The sequence below is a fragment of the Drosophila sechellia genome, chromosome 3R, assembly GCF_004382195.2.
Source record: "Drosophila sechellia strain sech25 chromosome 3R, ASM438219v1, whole genome shotgun sequence".
Classification (NCBI taxonomy): Eukaryota; Metazoa; Arthropoda; class Insecta; order Diptera; family Drosophilidae; genus Drosophila; species Drosophila sechellia.
In genome coordinates, this window is record NC_045952.1 from 21,952,442 (window position 1) to 21,973,819 (window position 21,378).

The window sequence follows — 21,378 nt, forward strand, 5'->3', positions numbered from 1 at the left end:
CCCATCAACACTATCACTGGTTTGTTGTTACTGAGCTTTCGCTGGTATTTCGCTCGCTCTCCGGATATTACGCATGCGCCCTGTTGAGCTTTCTTATCACACCTTTGTTTTGGGTTAAAGCTTCGGTTGGTGTTCGGCTGACCAAAGCTTTGTCCATCAGCTGTTTTGATAAGAGCAGTTAACACCTTGTTGCCCGTTTTGATTTCAAATGAGTGATAATAATGAGCTGCAATGTGAACAGCATTTGAGTGAGTTCTCAGTAACCAGACACTTCCACATATCATTTTCGTTTTAACGAGTAAAATTCTTTATCTGTTCTTATTACCTGTTTAAATAGAGATACCTCATTAACCCCTCAGTTGACCGTTGCTCTCGAGTTCGTTGTGCAACGACTGTGGGACATGAGTTATGGCTACATATAGCTGCATATATGTGGCTCGCCCCGACTGCCAACGTGACTCACTTGGTCAGCCCCGAAAAACCTCAGCATTTGGTGGGCGGACACATGCGGCGAGTTGTTGTGGCATGCCACATTCGCATACTGGCAAACAAACCCAGCCGCAAACAAATAAAATAGACAGACGGCCAACACCTACGACTGCGCTGCAACGACCCACCGCATGAGTTTTCATACTCAATTGCCGCAAATGCCACAAATATGTGTAATTGACTTGAAAATGCGCCAAGCAAATCAATCCGCACACAGTCGGTCCGCCAACTGCCCCACGTCCCTCCCCACCCCTCTTCCAACCACCGACCATTTTCGACCTCAAGTGCAGCGCGTGAACTCATTCTCATTCGCTGGCCAGCAGAGTGAGCCACGCTTCAAACAATCGACACTGAGAAAAATAACTTTTCAATATATATTTTTCAATTTCGTTCAGAACATAGGATTTAAATTTTAAGCTTGTTAACAACGAATAAAAGGAGTTTTAGGAGCAGGATAATAATGTTGCAATTCTTTTGCATCGATTTTAATACATTTTTTCCAGTGTACATCAGCTTAGGTCAGCTTGGCTTGCTTGCTGTGTGATTGATGTATGTTGCATATTTTGGACGCCTTTGGCTGCCACCATTGTGTGGCATTAATGAGACACCGGCCATTTGTTTTGCCATTTTTTAGCCGTTGCTTGCTGACAATGAACCCGAACTTTGGTTGCCTTACAAATTGTGAATTGAACTGAACTGAACTGAACTGTTCCGCCCCCCGCACTTTGCATATATATTAATACCCCTCGTTGCCAGCGATCATTTCAATTGTGGAAATCGTAAAGTTTTATGGATATTGTTACACATCGAGTTCGTAGCAATTAGAGGCGCATTATGTGGGCTTCGAATAAGTTCGGATCTTGGGATTTAGTGTCTGCGATAGAAGAGCCGAGTAGTGCCAGGCTTTAGCGGAACTGTTTATTACCATAAATAATTGTCAACGCCAGCCGAGAAACGTCAACTGATATACTGTCATGCCCTGATATCGGTTTGGCGTTTGGGTTCGGTCTGTGCATTTGGCCCGGTATTCATTTCAGCTAACTGCACACTTGAAAGGCCCCAAGCCGCCAAACCGATCTGCGATGACTACGCCGCACCCTGACGTCACTTTTGGGTGGGTGCAGCAGTGCAACACTGCAGCAGTGCAGCAGCAACAACTGGTGCAGCATCAACTGCAACAACTTATGACTACATGTTGCATTGCTCATAATAAAGTCATTAGAATGTACGAGCATCGAGCGTTTTTTAAGGCGTTAATAGTTTAGTTCCGCTGCATTGAGTATGCGACTTGTGGTCCCTCAACTTCCGCATAGAACAAATTGGTTGGAAATTGGGCATTAGCCATGCACTTATGTATATACACACAAAGCTAATCGGGAATACGAGTATCTAGCTGGGGTGGGGCCAGAAAAATGTAACAATTTATTAATGCACTTAGAGGCATAAATTGCTTAACTTTGCCATTTAAAGTAATTCATGGGACCGATTTGATTAGGAGTGTAAATTCTTAAAATTACAAAAGGCAGGCTGATCTATGACTATAACTTATGACTATGTAAAGTAAAACCCATAATGCTCAACATGCTTATATTTTTTTTATATGAACTCATGCACAGGTTTACAAATTAGTAATCGTACGGCTCATCCTCTGGCATCGGTTCTGTGACATCGTCATCGGCATAATAGTCCGGTTCGGAGACGGGTTTCCTCACTGGAACCACATAGCAAGTGTTTCGGCAGTGGCTAACGGTAGTAAAACGATTGGGATTCCCCCCGCAGCCACTATAGAGAAATTCTGAGCATCGATTGGTTACAATGTTGTAGCCATATACTACGATTTTTTTTTTGCAGGGTCCATAGCGGGTTAGGAACATGCATCTTTCTGCAAAATGAATGATATAATATTTGTGTAATCGGAAAATATCTGGCCTACCTTGGCGTACCTTGTAGTTTCCCAACTTTGTTATATGTCGTATATCGGTCTCTAGCAGTTTAACCTTTCCAAATACTTCGGTTGTGCAGAAAAATGCCCAAAGGAGGGTGAAGTAGGTAAGATTGAACCGCATGGCTTGAAACTTACATTCTAAGTGCAATTTCGATAAGAGAATTAATACTAATGCCTTCATCAGCGCATCGAATTCGATTTTAATGCCAAACTAAACGAGTCACTTGATAGTTTACCGACGTAAAATAAGGGTAGTAAAATAGGGACGGGTATTTTCTAGTCCCTTATAAGATTTGTTGTGTTCTGAAAACAGGACGACTCACTTAATTGCCTTCTAATCAAAACTAATTAACCACTTAAGGCCATAAAAATGCATTGTGAAACATTAATTATTTTCAGTGCATTGGCTGTACATGAGGCGCTTCTTCTGATTGGAAACTAATTTCGTTCTCACAGAACGTCAGCCCCAAAATGATGACGCTGAACCGAGGTGAACCGAGCCGAACTGATTGAAGTGCAGCTCAAATTGAAAGATTGAGTGCCCGGGCCGTCCAGTCTGTTTGTCAGTCCGTCCACGTGTCCAGGTGTCCATTGCTCCATCTGTCCATTTGGTTGGATGGCAAAGGGGCAAAAGGAGCACTCAGTCCGCCTGTGTCAGTCAGTCAGTCAGCCTGGTGGCAGACAAAATGTTGCTAACGATGCTGCTGACTTTGGGCCAACTCTACTCTTTGGGCTATCTCGTGTCATTGTCGCACGACTCACGACGGTGATAAATAATCATCAGTCAGTCAGCGGAGCAGTCAAGTGCTCCATGGCTCCTGCTTTTCTACCGTTCGGGGTCTCTAATTAAGCTCGCCAGCAATTGCACGTACTTGTAATTGCATAAAGGGTAACGGGATATGGTATAAGCTATATGGTATAAGGTATATGGTATATGAATCCCTAGGACGTGGCCGTGCCCATCGATTTGCGATTACTATATGTATGTATGTACTTGCCCACTGGTTATTATCGCCATCGGTTGGACCGATGCTGTTTTTGGGTAGCTGCAAAGCGGCACCGACTGATAGCACAACTTGGCAATGACATTTCAATGCATTTATGATGTTTATCTTGCGGCGAGGAGACGTCGGGTGAAGTTAGGAGCAGTACCTAGTACCACAGATACCATGCCAATTGTCAAGTAGCAAGGATAGAAAGGGGGGCAAGAGCTCTCCTTTGCTGCACTGATTTAGATAAATTGCGCACGTTTTCTAAGGCAGGGCCGGGTTTTCGAGTTCGTTGTTGTTATCAAAACAACTTCATCAACGACTCATTGATCTTGCGGTCAGGTTCATTTCGTATATATTTTCCGTTGGCCAGCTTAATTGGCCCAAAATGGTGATGGCCATTTGATAGAGGCCACCATAAGCAGTTTTTAATTAGGATCGACTGAGTTTCGAGATTCGGCCGGCCCCTCTAACAAAGGATGCCGATGGAGCAGCAGCAGCAGCTGCAAAAAGAAGAAAAAGCCTAGGAAATCCACGCTCATAACTCACTCAACTGGCTTTGATTTATTTGGGGCATGGCCGAATTAGCATACAATTAGAGCAAATGCGCGGCGGCTTATGCAATTTATGAAATATTTATGCGCCGGCTCAGGGATATTTCCCTAGGATTATGCAAATTGCTTTGCGGCAACAATGTAACTATGGTTTCTTTGCATTAAAATTATCCGTAAGCCAAGTCTTTGATGGCCACATAAATATATAGTTTTTCCTTTTGCGTTCGTTTTTCCTTATTTTCCTATTTTCTGCTATTTATCTATTATTATTATTGTGTTTTTTTTTTTGGGGAAAGTTTACTGCTACACAGCGGGCATTTTGGTGACCGTTAAATGCCATTAACCAGACGATGCCGCGGCATTGGCAGTGGCATTGTTGTTGACCGCTTGCCGCTCGGCGGCAGTCGCTTGCCGCAAGAAAATGAAGCAGGTGCGCAATTGTCAATTTTCCTGCTTGCTGGCCGCCGAGGGATGGGGAGCGAGTGCGAGCGAGACGGCGGCAGCCGCAACAAAGAAAACAATCAATGCGATGGAAAACTAAATGTATTTGGCTTATACAACGAATATATCATACCCTGGCTTTATTTCTTATACTTAAGCTATATCCTTGTTAAAAAAAAGGCAGACCAAAACTTGTACCTCCATCATCAAGGTTTTTATTTTATTTATGTTAGTTATTAAACCAAAATTTATCATTATCATATTTTAGAGACACCTATACATCTGTGCAGCAAACTGAAGCTTATCCCAGATATACCCCTCCCTGCATAGGGTATTTGGCCAACTTGGTTTGTCTCATATTTTTGTATATTTTCCACACAGTTTTTCCTTTTATCAGTTGCATATCGGTTGACGCAGACATAGTAAGTAGCTTTTGTTGCTGCATTTTCCTGTTGCTGCTGCTGGTGGCGCGGCAGCCGGCTGTGATTATTATGATTGTCCAATGAAGCATGGAGGATGGCAACTTGGCTACGTTGTGGAGCTATCGAGCTATGGAGCTATGTCGATGGGGTAGCCGGCTTTGGGGTATTGCCATGATTTATGGCCTTTTCCTTGAGAGCCGCCAGCCAGCTAGGCAGCGAAGGAGAGAGCGAGAGATCTGATGCTTGGCGCTTGTTCTACGATCTGTTGCTGGGAGATATATCTCTATATAGCTCGGTTCACATGTGTCCGAGATATGCTGGCCAATAATAATAATAATAATAATTTGCTTGATTTATGATTCGGTTTTGTGACACCAATTTGGCATGTGCCCCCCAGACCGAGGCGATGTCACCTCAGGGAATGCAGATTCATCGGCAAAAAAAGCTGGTCAAGTGCGGCTTTTCCTTTTGTCTTCAACCTGCAAGCTTAAGAGATCTATGAGAAATTGGCCATACTTAAGCTGTCATTGGTGTGATATCCCATCTGCGGCAATCTGGTTAATTATGGACAAATTCTTTCATTATAAATATTGCTAAAAAATAGCGCGCTTAAGTCGCCGCTTATCGTCAGCTTTCTATGTCAACATTTCAGGGGGATCTCGAAAACGAGCAAAAAGCAAAACGCACATTCGTATGCCATAAAAATATCAAATATAATTGCGTGTGTCGTGCCACTTGAGAAACTGTCGCGGTTCCTTAGCGCTTTTTCACAATGCTCGTTATCGCAATGTCACCGATAAATTCCAATTCCCCAGCCCGTAATTTATGTTGACGCAGGCTTATGACGCAAATCGCAAAATGTTAACATCTAATGGAGGGGCTTGGATGGGGTTTTCTGGAGCTCCTTAGCCTGCGGCCGACCAAAATCGACAAATCTATTCGGTTCCCAGTGCCTGGCATTGGCATTAAGCATTGGACTCGACTAATTTCCGCTGCATGCTAATTAAAAATGCCTTTGGCAACTCGGTTGCCACATGACTCCGGGCAATTTGCACGGCCGCCGCATCGATGGCGGTGCTCCATCTACAAGGAGAACCGGAGACAAGTGGCTGCACTGAGAGAAATCTGTAAGGTAAGTCCGTTTGCCCCCAAGAAGCCAGCTGCATAAATTTTAAAAGCACTTGGGTATCCAAATGACTTGAAGGCTTGTGACACTTTGTTGTCGCAATTTATGTTACAGCCGCGTTGAAAGTGATCTGGTTTTGTTTCTCTGAGTGGGCTGGATTCTAGGAAGGCACATGCTCTGGAGCTGTCCCCAGGCACAGACCATTTCGTTATGGTTTAAATGAGCAATTTAACAAGCAGACAGCACCGGCTGCCCTGCCACATAATGCGGCAAATGCTCCACGTTGCTGCTGCTGCTGATGTTGCTGCTGTTGCTGCTGCAGCTCCATGTGGAGTAAGAGATCAAAGATAGAAATCTCGGCAAGAAGCGGCAGACAGTGGCAGGCTGGCTGGGCTGGCGGCTCCATCGGTTAGGGTTATTGCTTGTTGTTGTCGTCGACTTAATAGCGGCGCTTGCCCCTTGTTGCCGCTTCTATTTTGCTATTGCTATTGCTGTGCTGCACTTGAAATTGAATCTGAAGGAAAATCGTGCACATTCTGAGGCGACACCGAGATGCGGAAACGGCAGCACAACAAGCACAGAAGCCGTTAGTTAAACTGCTGCTGCTGCTGCCACTGCTGAAGCTGCCGGCGGAAAACGGCCAGCGTCCAAAGCTGCAGCTGCAATCCCGATTCAGATGCAGTTGCAGTTGCAGTTGCAATATGCTCCCTTCGACCACCGCCTGGCTGTCATAAAAGCTGTCCTGTATATTTTTGAGGCATATTAATTATTTCCATTTTTTTGGCTCCTTCCATCTCGTTTTTGGTTTTGTTGCGGCCTTTTGTTGTCGCTGTTGTCGATGCTGTTGCCGCCGTGTTGCTGGTGTTGTTGCTCGTGAGGATGTGCTTGGGCTGGGCCCGCAGCTGCCCGCCGGCGATTTTTGACAGAGATTTTCTGTTGTTTTTGCTTTTGCTTTTCCTGCTGGCCCGGAATCGTGGCCGAAACCATAGAGCAAAAAGCCCGGCCAGCCAGCGCACCAGCAATGAAATTTTTTCGTACATGTTATTGTCCATGTCCCAGGTTGAGATCCGCTGTTGTTGCCATGGCTTTGGCAAAAGCCAAAGCAAATCCACCGCCACCCATGGCGGGTTCAATCGGGTTTCGTTACAGTTTTACTATAAGCTCTATATTGCTGATCCGCTCTGCACTGGAAAAAATAATGTATTGATCATTTCCGAATATATTGTAATATTACGAACACGTTGGTGTGACGTATTCAATTTGAAAGAAACATAAACGAACTATAAAAAAGTATAGACATTTGCATGTAAATATATTTCCTTATTTTTTTAATGAAGCCTATTTAAGTTTTTTTTAAGTGCAGAGGAGGAGAAGGGTTGGGTACGGTCTGTCTAGTTGTCTTTTAGCGTTTGGCATTTTCAATTTCATGTTTTGTGGCCGCTGCTGTTGCCGTTGCCGTTCGTATTGCTGGATTTCTTTGAAGCACGATAAGCATTTCTCTTGAATTCGCTTCGTTGAGGGCGTGTGCGACCAACAAAATAAAATCCAGCAAAACAAAAAAAAAAAAAAAAAAAAAAAACGAAAAAATCACAGTTACATCAAATTGTTAATTCGTTTCATTTTGCACTGCCTACGAATCGGCGACTCCAGCATCTTGGCCACTCTTATAGCCCGGCTACCGTTGCTCCAAGCCAAAAAAAAAAAAAAGGAAAAAAGCAAATCAACTGGCGCTGAGGTCAATTGAAATAGTGCAGAAAATCAATTGACAACGTTTTCTGTCGCTGTTGCCCCTTGTTGTTCGAACTATTTCCCCAACTTGTTGCCACCGAATTCGTTCTGGCCTGGATTAAAAAAAAAATAAAAAAAAAACCGAAAGCATTTCAATTGTCACATTAACGATGGTCGATCTATTAGCCAGCATCTGATTGGAAGGGAAGGTACACGAATCACGCCCACATCTTGCTCTATTTATAAAGTGGAGTAAATGCACTTGACAATTATGCATGTCATTTAAATGATTTCCTGAATACTCTGTCTTTAGTATGTCAAATTCATGATCATTTATTGTGATTCGTAACGAATTTGTAATGGCATAACTATTTTTCTGATCACGTTGGTTAAGTTCGCAACCTTTAGTAAAATTGATAACCGACTGGATCAAGAGTAATTTCACTAGAAAACCGACAAAGAAATCTAATCCTCCGATCTGCCAGCACTTCGTGTCACCACATCCATCGGAAGTCTAAGAGAGTCAAATTAAATGCAGAAGATACACACATGCAAATTCAATTAATTTCGCCGAAGCCATTAACATTCTGATCGGTTGCAGCTGATAAAATAAACTTTCAGCATCGTCGGGATATTGCCGCGCTCAATCAGTCAGGTTGGGTCTGGGATTTTCTTCTTGTTGAAGATTCCGCTTTTCCCATGGCCAAAACCCAGTCTGCCCAGCCCGCCCACTATTGCCACCGTTTTGGCCATGAAAGCTGCAGCCGTGGAGGTTATTGTTTTATTATTTTTTTTTGTTGCTGTTTTCCTCCTGCCTTTCCTAAATTATGAGCGAGTAAGTTTTGCCGCTGACTAAATGGGAGCCGGCAGATGTGCCACGAATTTTTCTCATAAATAAGGCAAGCTTGTGTGTGTTGTGTGTATGCGAAAGAGAGAAATTTGCCAAGGAAAGCGAGGCCGTATAGCTGATGGCCAAAACCACCAGCGAACGAACGAACGAAGACACCGAGCCAAGCCAAGCACCCATCACCCACCCACAGACTGTTTTAATTAAGCCGCCATGCAAATGAGCTGCAACTGGTTTTCTGGCCAGGATGGTAGATGCCTCCAGATAGGTGGGAGTGGGAAGTGGGAGGCAGGTGGCGGCCTGGTAGTTTGTAGTCGGTAGGATGCAGGTTGGGGGCGTCTCTAGATCGGACGCGGCTGTGCGATTAATTGCGCTGAAATTGGCGCGGAATTTCCATGCAAATGCGGGACAAGTGAAAGCCACAGCCGGTGGCTTCTTTATATCCCCCTCTTTTGGATAATAACGATCGGCTGGGATCGGCTCCTACTCCTCCTCCTCCTCGTCCTCCTCCTCATCCCAATCACCATATCCATATCCATCTATCTCTGCGTTGGCAGGGCCCCATTCGGGGGACCCAGCAGTTCAGTAAACAATCAATAGCACAACGGGAACACCACAACCGCCATCTGCGACACTTTGCCAAACAAGTTCCACAACAAGATGTGGGGAGTGCACTGAAAAAAATAACTAGGATCACATGTGATTATTTGTGAATAATTATGAAATCCATGATGAAATCCATATGTCAAGTCCTCATTATTTATAAGAGAAATTCGCATTTCAACAACAAACCAAACTCCCAGAAATTTCACTTTACATCGTTATTATTATTAATTTATTATTATTATTATTTTATTAATGCAAGTTGCACTTATTGCCCTTAGTGTTTCATAAGTGACTGGGCTAGTCAACGCTCTTCTGTTGGCTGGCGAACGCGTTAGATTAATTTCCAAAGGCTGTCATTAAAATTCCAGCGCAATGCAATTTATATGCCACACACATGCCAATGCGGCTTAGGCCAAGACTCGGGCATCAGGCAATTTTTAATAAAAACAGCTTCATATTTATGATATCAGAATATGGCCGAGAAAAACGGGCTCGGAGACAGAGTCTTTTGGGCCAGACCACGCGCCGCTCGTTAGCGGTATGCATGAATGCGGATGGGGAATGGGGGGTTGTGGATACCTGGGTATCTGGCTATCGGTGTATATAGAAGTTGGCGACTCCAGGAGACAACATCATCATCATCGGCGGACCGACCGCCACTCCGTGGACTGTTGAAATTTGCATGACAAACTCAAACTCATCCATCAATCACGCAGCCAAAACTCCAGTTCGAGTGCGGCTTACATTTTTGTTTGCCATTGCAGTTAGCAGCTGCTGCAAACTCGTTAGGTCCACACAATTTCACTTTTAATTTAACATACTACGGCCGGCTAATCCCTCAAGCCGATTTTATATAACGCAAAGGCTCCATTGACAGCAGGAGATGCTAGAGATTGCACCGAGAGAAATAATACTAATGGAAAATGACTTTGGGGATTACTAAAACTTAAGATGCTATGCACCATACAAAGGGCAGGCTTATGAATATAATTGAATATTTTAATAATTTTTAATACTTAATTTATAACTGCATGATCGTTTTCTTAAGTGCTAACAAAAGCTCCGCTTAGCGCAAATTTTCACTTGTCTTTTGCATAATTTAGACAAGCTGAATGGGCTATCATCTAGCTATGTATGCTACGACTATGTGTAGAGATGGGGCTGCTATGGAGCTATAGAGTGACTGCCTGGGGCATCAACACGGGCGGCGCCGTAAAATCAATTTACAGCCACGCACTGCGTTATCACAACGAGCGAGCGGGATGGGTTGGTTGGGTTGGAACGGGATGGCACCAGAGTGCGTAGCGCCACCTGTCGACGGTCGTTAGCGTCATCGTAAATAATTTGAATCCTCCGATTTTTTTAGCCATTTTGCTCGCCTCTCAAGCATGTGTTTTCCCAAAGGGGATGGGGGGAAATAGTTGTGGTGTGCACTTTCTTAAGGCTATTGCAAAACCTATGCAAATTTATGACTGTCAGCGGATCACGGACGCCGTATACGTTTCCTCGTTGGCCTGGCTCTGGGGGAAGTGATAACGAAATGACCATAATGGACATTAGGGGCTGTTGCCGTTTTGCCTTTTGTTGTTGGCGGGCACACGATGTATCCCCATATCCATACCCCACTGTGCCACGAAATGCATTTGCTGCTTTTCTATTTTCCAGCGTGGCCGAAACAAAACGAGGCACAAAAATAATTGTAAATCGCTAGATTTATGACCGAAAACATGGCCACGAATTATGACGCCGGCCACAGGTGGAAATCGCATGCTGATTTCAACTTGATTTGCTTGCCATATAATTGCAAATTGTATTTGTTTAAACACGTACACATGTTGGCCGTTGGCTGGATTTTTTTGTTTTCTCCTCTTGTGAGCCCCAAGAAATCGGCGTCCAACCGAAGCGAGTGTTGCATGTTGCAAGTTGCTAGTGTGGTTCGTAGATCTTTTGTTGCCCCACGCCCACACAGCCAGCAACAATCCAGCAAAATGCTCCGAGACAATTTTGAACGATAGCTTGACGTGTTTTCTTTTGGCCAAGAGCATTTGAGGCGCATCAGCAAGTGTCTGTTGTTAACAAATTATTTTTTATTAATTGCGAGGCTGTCGGCATTGTAATGAAATAATCAACTAAAGTATATAATTTTAGACATTCGGTTATAAGCGCTGTCCTTATAAAGTGATTAAGGAAAATAGCCCAGGGTGTTTGAATTGTATTCATTCAAATGCAAATAAATTATTTTTTGTCTGATTAGTTGCTTATGACATCTACAAGATAGTTATTATCTTGGTAATGTAATCTCTATCGCATCGTGTATGCCGGTGTATGAAGCCTTGACCCCTAGCTGTTATTAAGATTGAAAATAATATTGGACTTTCTACCAATCTCGGGGGAATCTAAATCGCATAAGATATCCCATTACGAATTATTCGCTCGACTACCACACTTTAGCGCCGCATGGCATTCGCTCTTGAAAGCGATCATAACTCGTGTTGGCCAAAAAGAGTCTTCAAATTATGATTGGATTCAGCTTCCGCATAACCGAACTGCAGCTGCGACCCCAAATGGAGGAGTCCCCTGGTCCAGGTCCATCCGATCGAGAATAGCATCCAATTTCGCCCCGGGGGCAGTTGCCACGTGCGTGCTCCATTTCTTCTGCTTTCGGCCAAAAGGTGCCAATGTGGCAAATGTTTTGTGCTTAACATTTTTATGGCTGCCATAAGTTGGCCGTAGTGTGGTAAATGCTGCTGCCACCACTGCCACTACTGCCACTGGCCAGAAGCCACTGACCGCAGGCCAAACCTATGGCAATTCGAACCGGATCGTGTCTTGACACTTGAGGTATCGGTTTCATTAGCGAAATGTTTCCGTAAGAATGCCAAAAGGTCGCAATTGATGCCATTTACAAGGCGATTGCCATGGCCATATAGGCCCACGTACGTACATATATGATACCATCTTGGTGGAGCTGGGTGGAGGGAGTATCGGATCGTTTCGGTTATTACTCGTGTATTGGGTTTCCCCCAAAAAGCTTCCTTCTTATCCTCGCCAGGCATCGCTGGCGATTTGTTAACCCGCCGCGACTCAATAAATTTATCAAATTGAAAAATGCGCAATCGAAATCAAATCAAAGCGAACAGCGAACGGGCTCCAAAGGAGTGTGTTGATTTTTATGGAATTGTGGGGGAAACAATTCGGCAAATCGCTTTGCAATCAGCAGCAACGGATTTAGCCCAGCCCAGAACCACCAGCCCGCTAACCCTGGTGCTAAGCTACACTTGCAGAAAAATTGGTGACTAATTAGAGGAATTTTGTTGGTGAAAGTTGTCGGATTTTTGGAAACTTTGAACCTCTTTTCCTCAGGCAGTTGGTGCTGGTAACCATTTTCCATAAGTTTTCAGAAATTCTAGCTGTTTTTTTCTAGGTGCAGCGGTATCGTACACAAACGACTTGTGACAAAATGACGAAATTTATGTTACTTTTTTGCATCGGCAAAGTGCAAACCGTTGCCGCTTTTCCGCGGGGCGGGCAGGTGGGCAGTCTGTCAGCAACAAATGCAAAGCGCCAAAAACTGCGACACTTTGTATAAATTGTGTTGAAAACAGCAGCAGCAGCAGCAACAGGAGCAGCTCAGCTCCGAGTCAACTTGGTCGTCTGTCCAAGGCATTTGGGGACTGAACTAAGCTGAACTGAACTGGGATCCAACTGGCGATCGGCGCTGGCCAGTGCCACACCCCCTCGGGCAAATGCAACAAATTATTGTCATCAATTTTTAGATGCAAAGCTTGAGGAGTGACATTTATTGAAGTTTGGCCGGAGTCCGGCGGTCGAGAGTAGGAGCCGCTGGCCAGGCTCAGTTTGGTGGCTTTGATCCAGGACGTGATTGCTCCACATTGCAGGCGGCTGGTAATGTTGATGATGATTATAGGCACGGTTCGGCATGGTTGCTCCAGTCTACACTGCCGATAATTATGAGTGCCACGAACTTAATCATAAACTTATACATGAAATTAAAAGTTTGGAAAGCAATAGTTCTGTTGGAACAATTACTTTAACAGAGCTGTAAACTAAGTGATACAAAGAGGATTTTATCTATTAATCCATCATTCATTGATTAGTTGCTATAATTGTTTCCAGTGCATCCGACTTGGCCACTTAAATGAGTTTCGGCTGGAAGTTTTCTGGGCGCTTTTGTTTCGCCTCAACTTGCATTTTTTTTCCTTTTTTGCCAGATTTTGGTTTTCGGTTTCTGGCGGCGGATGGTGGCGATGCCGCTTCATTAGCAGCTCCCTAGCCTCCAAAAAGTAAAAGCCAAAAAGTTATGACCATATTTGTGCTAAATTATGAGGCCCTTTCATAAATCAGGCTCTCGGGCAGCTAGGCGACCTAGCGAAAAATGACAAGATTATGGTTGTGGCAATGTTTAGTGTGGCACCATTAGCTTCAGCTGCGGAAAAACTGGCCCAAATGGTCAGCGCTCGGTGGAAATTTACATTGTGCTCGGGTACGTGTACAATTGCAAGTGCTCGACTTACTTTAAACTGTGCCATTTATCATATGCGAAAATATTTTGTCAGTCCGCTTTTGGCCTTTTGCCATTTTCACCATTTCCATTTGGCCATCTTTCGCTTTTCAATGAGTCCAGACCTGAGCGCAGACCTGGTCTGAATCTCTGCTGTACTGCTGGTTATGTCGGGACCCGTCCCCCAAAAAGGCTACCGTTTTGGTTGAGTCTGTCTTTGTTTTTGGCTGTTGCTTATGAGGGAGTTGGGGGATTTTCCGGTTGAGCTACAGTTACAGTTGGCTCGTGCATGTCTCGTGGCCAGCAACAATAACTGTACAACTGAACAACTAGCTGGACAACAAAAGGCCCCAAAGAGTCGGATGTACGATCACTTGCATTACGGTTCCAGTTGTGAATTTCTACAGCACATACCCGAATATGAGTTACTTTCCTGGGGCAGTGTCTCTGCCTCAATCCCAATGGAAAGGGGCTGTGATCTCGGCCAGAGCGGACTAGGAAGTTTTTGGTTTTTGGGGGTTCAGAAACAATTACCAGGTTGCCGGTGTCAGGAGTAAGGACACTTGGGGCGATCTGTGCCGCGGAGTCGGTCGACTCACAATGCAAATGAGTTATCGCTTTTACGATGCCAACTAATCATAAAAACTTTTCCCTTGGCTCTTTGATGTATTCAACTGAGGTTGATAAATTATTAACGATTTCAAGAAACTTTTAGTTTCTCTGCACTACTAGTTATTATATACAGAATAATACGAAAATCACAATAAAACTTACTTCTTGTAGTAAATACATACACTTACAAGTAGTCGGCATGTTTTGCAAGTGGGTTAAGTGAAGTTTCTGCATTGCAAAAGATTACTATATAAGAATGCGCTGGGGCCACTTATGAACTTTGGGTCTCCGACTCTGCTCGCTAAATTGACATCGCATACGCAACCCAGGCCAGCCAATTAAAGACTCCACGTGACCTCCAAACAAAAAAAAAATGAGAAACCAACCCTGCCATGTTGAGCTTTCCACGCTGCCACTCTTTTTGTGCGAGATACGCGGAATGTGCAGCTAATTGACCAGCCCCAGACGATGATGCACTTCATCAAAAAAAAAAAAAAAAATACCAAAAAAGCAGAAGCAGCAACCAGAAATGACAAAAGCCAAAAAAAGGCCGAGTGAGTGAGTGAGTGAGACTTACTCAAGTGGCGGGGCATTACGTCAACGTCAACTCCATTTGGCGGACAACAGCAGGGGACAGAGTATACGACTGGGAATCGGAGTATTGGAGCTGCGAGGTGGAGCAGTTGGAGGATGAGGAGGCTGAGGATGATCCGAGGGGACTCAACTAGATGGGGCTGAGTGCGGGTCAAGTGCTGACGCATCAGCCAAATCCAGTGAAGTGCACCAAAACATATAACTGCTTGAAAAATATAATGAGCCGAGTGGATGCTGTTGTTGGCAGCATCATTAAGAGCGATCATCTGTCAGGCGGATCGCATATGAATGAGATTTGTGCCTCGATTTAGTCTCGCTATTGTTCGCTATTCAATGGAATTAATTCTTTATGGATTTGTAAAAACTTCAATGATTGAAAAATTAATAGGGCTTAAGTTAAGACTCGGAAGATATTATACTCTTAAAGTGTAATATGATATGCATTTTAGTATTGACTCAAAACAATCTTCGCTCTTCATCTTATATCCAATTCACATAAATCCTTACTTTTTAGTTTAAAGCTAAATCTGGTGGCTACCAACTGTTTTCCTAGTACTCATCACACGCCACTGAAATAACTATATTTAATAGCAGATATCAAATACCAAATACCAATAAATGAACGTAGATGGGAACTTAACACCCAATTAAGTCGTCTTTAAAAAACCAAATCACTATGTGGGCGGTTTTAGTTTTTGAATTTATTGAAGCCTGTGTGAAAACGTCTTCATCACAGGAGGAAATGCTGGGAAATGGAGGCGTGCTACTAGTGGGATCGTTAGTCGGTTTAGTGGCCTTTTAAAATGACCACGAGGCTTATTGTAACATTTTCATGGCATAATCAATATTACGTGCCAAAAAGCTGTAGGCATTATTGTTTGGTACATTGAAATACCTAACACAGTTCAGTTAATTAGAATGTGTAAATTAAGCCACATATGTATATTATTTAATTACAATAAGGTGTCAACTTAATTGCACTGTTAAATAAATAAAAAGTTGGTCGCGACACCTCATCTCCCATGGGTGCCGTTGCTGGCAGTTGAAAGGACAACATATAAGTTGGCAGTGGAAAACCATTTCCACATTCAACATGGGTCAGTCGCACCTACTGTTAGTCGCCTTTGTTCTCCTTTGTCCTGGCGGGGATTGCTCCTATCATAATTTACTTCATCAACTGAGGCGTGAACTTAACATTGAATATGTTCTGCTTTTGGGCAACTTCGATCCGACTTGGTTGGATACCTTGTGGCAAATTCCTATTCCCGTGCTTCAAATTAAAGAACACTCTAGGGAAACCTATAATTTGCTTGAAAATCCGTCACATAATGTCCTTACAATAGCTTTTGTTAACGATTCACCGGAAGACATACTGGAAATTTTGTATCGCAATCTACGTATGCTAAACACACAACCAGTGCTGTTGGTTATAAGGAAATCGACAATTCGAGTAAATTCGTTGTTGGAATGGTGTTGGCACCATCAGCTACTTAATGTCGTGGCCATTGCTCAAGATTTTATGGTAAGTTGTAAATCATTACTTAAATAATAACCACTTAATTAATGTTTTCTCTTTTCGTGGTAATTTCCGAACTTTCTGACAATGTGGTTATATATTGTTGTTCATTTTTGTCAGTATCAACTATAAGGTAGTCGTCTTCATCAGCTAAAGCATTACATAGAAGTATGCATTCCTCTTTAGTTTGAAAACGATTCGGGTTTCCGCCGCAACCACCGTATATGAATTCTACACATACATTGTTTTCCAAGTCGTAGGCAAACATTTCAAAATGTCCCTTGCAAGGACCAGGATTTGCGATGAACGAACATCTCTCTTAAAATAAAGTTTTACTATGTAGGACTCTTTAAACTATAAACATAACTTACCATGTCTGAGTGCCACAGAAGTCCTGAGGCCTATTAAGAAAATCAAAGTGTGGTGAAGCAAATTCATGTCTGTGAAATAATTTATTTTTTGTTTTTGATGTGTTGAAAACATACAAATGTCATTGTGAAATATTAATCACACGCCCTGTGGGATTTGTCTAATATTTTCAGGAGTCTTTGATTGTCTACAGCTACACTCCTTTCCCCGTTTTGCAGTTTATCGAGAGGCGTTTGGACAATAGCACCGTATTATTCGAAAAACGATTGGAAAATCTTCATGGCTATGAGCTACCGATTGCCTTGGGTGGATCTTCACCCCGACTAATTGTCTATCGTGATTCGGAGGGAAAACTGATTTTCTCAGGACCTGTTGGTAATTTCATGAAGAGCTTTGAACAGCGTTATAATTGCAGATTGGTTCAACCACATCCTTTCGATGAGTCTGCCATTTCTCCGGCCCGTGATTTAATTGCTGCCGTGCGAAATGGTAGTGTCCAAATAGCTCTGGGTGCTATTTATCCCCAACATCCATATACTGGATTTTCTTATCCCATCGAACTGATGAGCTGGTGCCTGATGATGCCAGTACCAGAGCAGGTACCTCACAGTCAGCTCTACAGCATGGTATTCAGTCCCATGGCATTTGGGGTCACTATTGTTGCCATGGTGTTGATTTCATTGACTTTATCCATGGCTCTGCGTCTTCACGGATATAGAGTCAGTTTTAGTGAGTACTTTCTTCATGACAGCTGTCTGAGAGGAGTCCTGTCTCAATCCTTCTACGAGGTCCTTCGAGCTCCAGCCTTGATAAAGGCCATGTATCTGGTGATCTGTTTGCTGGGACTGCTGATCACCTCATGGTACAACTCGTACTTCTCCACATTTGTGACCAGTGCCCCCAGATTTCCACAGCTCACTAGCTATGAGAGCATTAGGCATTCTAAATTAAAGATAGTGATTTGGAAGCCGGAGTACGAAATGCTCCTGTTCCTTTCGGAAAACATGGAGAAATACTCGTCGATCTTTCAGCTGGAAGAGGACTACAAAGAGTTCTTGCACTTGCGTGACTCTTTCGACACCAAATACGGCTACATGATGCCAATGGAAAAGTGGTCACTGATGAAGGAGCAGCAGAGAGTATTCAGTTCGCCATTGTTTAGCCTGCAGGATGACCTCTGCGTCTTTCACACCGTTCCCATAGTGTTTCCCATGGTGAAAAATTCAATATTTAAGGAACCCTTTGATCGCCTCATTTTGGATGTGACTGCGACGGGACTTCTGAGTCGCTGGAGAGACATGAGCTTTACGGAAATGATCAAGGCCGGACAATTGGCACTCGAGGATCGAGGTCATCCAAAGGAATTTCGGGCCATGAAAGTGGAGGACTTGATACAGATTTGGCGCTTTGTGGGATGGATGCTTGGCTTGGCCACAATTGTGTTTCTTTTTGAGTTATTTTGTTTTTGGCGACATAAGATGAGGCAGAACATAAAATATATATTTTGTTGCGTAAAAACCAAAATATTTAAATTAAGGATATAACAAATTATTATCTTTGTCACATATTAAAATAAAATCTTTATCATGAGTTTGTTATAGAATTTTCTTTAGTATATCTACAAGCATAGGAACTTGTTATTGTTTTAATGATTAACCATTCCCTGAGTGTAGTGTTAATTTTCCAACCAAACTTGTCTGATTGAGGTGATTTCTGCTGTTTTTGTGTAATCCCCTGGGAAATGTTTTCTGGTTTTCTTTTTTCGTCCGCGACTTGTTAACGTGTGCTGCTAATTGGAATTAACCATTAGCTACGTCGTCGGCGGATTCATTAGCAACCCTTTAAATCTGCAGCGGCATCAATCAGTGTCATGCAGTTGTCCCTCGACCATCGTGATGGATTGCCCAAAGTGGATCCTGGGCGGCTTTTGCCTGATTAGCCTGGTCAGTGGCGCAACGGTAATTGAATTACTGGGTACGATGAAACTGGAATCGGACTTTGAGTACGTGCTGCTCATGAAGAATAGAAACTTTAGTCTGTCGGATCAAGTTTGGAACGGCACTTCGTTGACGAAGGACATTATGGATGAAGTGCAAGTGCCGGTTCTTCAATTCAATGAAAATGTGAGCTACTTTTTGCACAACAGCATTAGCAGACGTCTGGTTACCCTATGTTTTATGAGTGATGCAAATCTGGACGAACACAGAGGTCTGCTCACAGCTCTGGTCGCGAATCTTAGGCACATGACCACGTCTGGAGTGATTTTTCTAGTCCAATCGGAGGCGTCAACTGATTTTCTATACGAACTGTTTAGGAATTGCTGGCGTAAAAAACTATTGAATGTGATCGTTGTTTTCCAGGACTTCGAGGTGGGTGTAAAGAAGTTAAGAAGTCATGAGTATAATATTCTCTATTTTTGGATAACAGACTACCTCGACCTTCTACAGATACTCACATTTTCCCATACTACAAATAGAAGAGCGCATCTATGAGCCCAGTTTGCAACCTCTACCTATCTTTCCCGATCGACTTAGGAACTTCCATGGCTACGAGATGCCTGTGATTCTTGGAGGAACGGCACCGCGTATGATTGCCTACCGCAACAAGAAGGGTAATGTGGTCTATGATGGAACCGTGGGTCACTTTATGACGGCCTTTCAGCAAAAGTACAATGTAAAGTTTGTGCAGCCACTGCAAGCGAAAAATCCGTTGGACTTTGCTCCATCGATGCAAACGGTTGGAGCAGTACGAAATGAGACCGTAGAGATATCCATATCCTTGACTTTTCCGACGATTCCCCCCTTTGGATTTAGCTATCCGTACGAGCAAATGAACTGGTGCGTCATGCTGCCGGTGGAGGCGGATGTGCCACCATTTGAGTATTATACAAGGGTCTTTGAGCTGGCTGCTTTCCTGCTAACCCTGGGTACCCTGGTAATGATATCCTGTCTCCTGGCCAGCGCTTTGCGTTTCCATGGCTATGCAACTAACATCAGTGAGTTCCTGCTCCACGACAGCTGCTTGCGAGGAGTACTGGGACAATCCTTCGTGGAAGTTTTCCGAGCTCCCACTCTTGTACGGGGTATTTATCAGGAGATTTGTGTGCTGGGCATCCTGATCACCGCCTGGTACAACTCCTATTTCTCCAGCTATGTGACCACTGCACCAAAGCAGCCGCCCTTACGAACGTATGATGATATTTTGGCCTCCAAACTGAAAGTGGTAGCGTGGAAGCCCGAGTATGCAGAGCTTGTTGGCCGTCTCCTTGAGTTTCGGAAGTACGAGACCATGTTCCTGGTGGAACCCGACTTCAATCGATATTTGGCACTTCGTGACACGTTGGACACGAGATATGGTTACATGATAACCACCAGTAGATGGGTTTTGATCAACGAACAGCAAAAGGTTTTCTCCCGACCACTTTTCCAAAAACGCGACGATTTTTGCTTCTTCAATAATATACCCTTCGGATTTCCCTTGCATGAGAACTCCGTTTTTATGGAGCCGGTGCAAAAGTTGATCATGGAATTGGCCGAAACAGGACTTTACTTTCACTGGATAACCACCGGTTTCTCGGAACTGATTGATGCGGGGGAGATGCACTTTGTGGACTTGAGTCCTCATCGTGAATTCAGGGCCATGCAGATTCAGGATCTACAGTATGTGTGGTATGGATATGCTTTTATGGTAGTATTATCCTTGCTAGTTTGGCTGCTGGAAAACTTGGCGCACACTTTAAAAACTAAAACCATTTTCCCAACACATTTTATGCAACGGAACCAAAAATAAAAAGGGTTTCGTGGCAAAGCGTACGGCTTGTTTAAAACCCATAATATGCGTAAAATTATCGTTTAAGACACTAAACACATAAATCGATTTACGTTAGTTGTAAAGGCCCGCTACCTAAACGAAGGGAGCTCGTAGTTGTAACGACTACGGCTCGTGTAGTTTCACAGCTCCAGCTGGTTTATGGTTATTTGTCTAGCCATCAAATATGACTTTCCTTTCGTTTCGCATATCCCACTCCGGGTATCGAATGTTCCCGATTTCCATTGTGCAAATATTTGCACTGCAGCTCGTCGGCTCAGAGTTCAACATCAAAAGCAATTAAGACGCGTGCTTGCCGCAGTGGCAGCTGAACACTGAACACTGAACACCGAATACCCAGTGTGTTTGAGCTCCCCCAAAGGTGCGCTGATGTTAGCCACCTGTGCGACGGCCACTGGCGCCTCTTGAAATTCCCTAATCGACATGTTTCGATCTCAAACGAAGTGGCCGGCAGTTTAGGCATCACCATCAGCGGTACACGCGACGTAAAAATGGTTAACTATCATTTGGGCTGAAGCTGATCAAGATCTAGCACTATACGCTAATGATGCCTTTCAGTTTTGAGAGGATAACCATTTTTAGTAAAACGAAATATTTTATTAACTGTTTTATAACTTGTTAATAATTTCAAAAATTGCTCGGAAAAATGATCGATATTCCGATGAATGCACTGAAGAATTCGCTCTTAAATAGATGATCTGCTACCGCATTGATTTAGAGAATCCAATAGTTATGGAAATTTGAAAATACCCACCCTTTTTTTTGCAGTGCACAAGTCGTGTTTCAGCGA

General features: G+C 43.6%; 4 protein-coding genes across 4 annotated transcripts; 2 read left to right on the forward strand and 2 right to left on the reverse strand.

Annotated features, from left to right (window-relative positions):
• Positions 1-2,065: 2,065 nt before the first annotated feature.
• LOC6607574 (kunitz-type serine protease inhibitor bitisilin-1) lies at positions 2,066-2,573 on the reverse strand. Its single transcript, XM_002032307.2, has 2 exons — positions 2,423-2,573; positions 2,066-2,371 (listed from the first exon to the last, which is right to left on the reverse strand). Exons 1-2 carry the CDS (start codon positions 2,553-2,555, stop codon positions 2,115-2,117), a joined length of 390 nt encoding a protein of 129 aa, XP_002032343.1. The 5' UTR covers positions 2,556-2,573; the 3' UTR covers positions 2,066-2,114.
• A 12,981-nt stretch (positions 2,574-15,554) lies between these two features.
• Positions 15,555-16,893, reverse strand: LOC6607576 (kunitz-type serine protease inhibitor nigrescinin-4). Its single transcript, XM_032721374.1, has 2 exons — positions 16,763-16,893; positions 15,555-16,709 (listed from the first exon to the last, which is right to left on the reverse strand). The coding sequence occupies exons 1-2, from the start codon at positions 16,872-16,874 to the stop codon at positions 16,432-16,434; spliced, it is 390 nt and encodes a 129-aa protein (XP_032577265.1). The 5' UTR covers positions 16,875-16,893; the 3' UTR covers positions 15,555-16,431.
• On the forward strand, positions 15,969-18,390 carry LOC116801736. Its single transcript, XM_032722947.1, has 3 exons — positions 15,969-16,397; positions 16,934-18,266; positions 18,374-18,390. Exons 1-3 carry the CDS (start codon positions 15,969-15,971, stop codon positions 18,388-18,390), a joined length of 1,779 nt encoding a protein of 592 aa, XP_032578838.1.
• Positions 18,391-18,655: 265 nt separating this feature from the next.
• Positions 18,656-20,594, forward strand: LOC6607575. The gene is made up of 2 exons (XM_032723536.1): positions 18,656-19,129; positions 19,188-20,594. The coding sequence occupies exons 1-2, from the start codon at positions 18,656-18,658 to the stop codon at positions 20,547-20,549; spliced, it is 1,836 nt and encodes a 611-aa protein (XP_032579427.1). The 3' UTR covers positions 20,550-20,594.
• The last annotated feature ends 784 nt before the right edge of the window (positions 20,595-21,378 follow it).

What these genes read in the sequence shown, in the direction of transcription:
- LOC116801736 (XM_032722947.1), top strand. Translation starts at nt 15,969, where the DNA reads ATGGGTCAGTCGCACCTACTGTTAGTCGCCTTTGTTCTCCTTTGTCCT. An exon ending in CCATTGCTCAAGATTTTATG is followed by an intron (nt 16,398 to 16,933) that starts GTAAGTTGTAAA and finishes TAATATTTTCAG; the next exon opens with GAGTCTTTGATTGTCTACAG.
- LOC6607576 (XM_032721374.1), bottom strand. Translation starts at nt 16,874, where the DNA reads ATGTTTTCAACACATCAAAAACAAAAAATAAATTATTTCACAGACATG. An exon ending in TTCTGTGGCACTCAGACATG is followed by an intron (nt 16,710 to 16,762) that starts GTAAGTTATGTT and finishes CTTTATTTTAAG; the next exon opens with AGAGATGTTCGTTCATCGCA.
- LOC6607575 (XM_032723536.1), top strand. Translation starts at nt 18,656, where the DNA reads ATGGATTGCCCAAAGTGGATCCTGGGCGGCTTTTGCCTGATTAGCCTG. An exon ending in TTGTTTTCCAGGACTTCGAG is followed by an intron (nt 19,130 to 19,187) that starts GTGGGTGTAAAG and finishes TTTGGATAACAG; the next exon opens with ACTACCTCGACCTTCTACAG.
- LOC6607574 (XM_002032307.2), bottom strand. Translation starts at nt 2,555, where the DNA reads ATGCGGTTCAATCTTACCTACTTCACCCTCCTTTGGGCATTTTTCTGC. An exon ending in AAACTACAAGGTACGCCAAG is followed by an intron (nt 2,372 to 2,422) that starts GTAGGCCAGATA and finishes TTCATTTTGCAG; the next exon opens with AAAGATGCATGTTCCTAACC.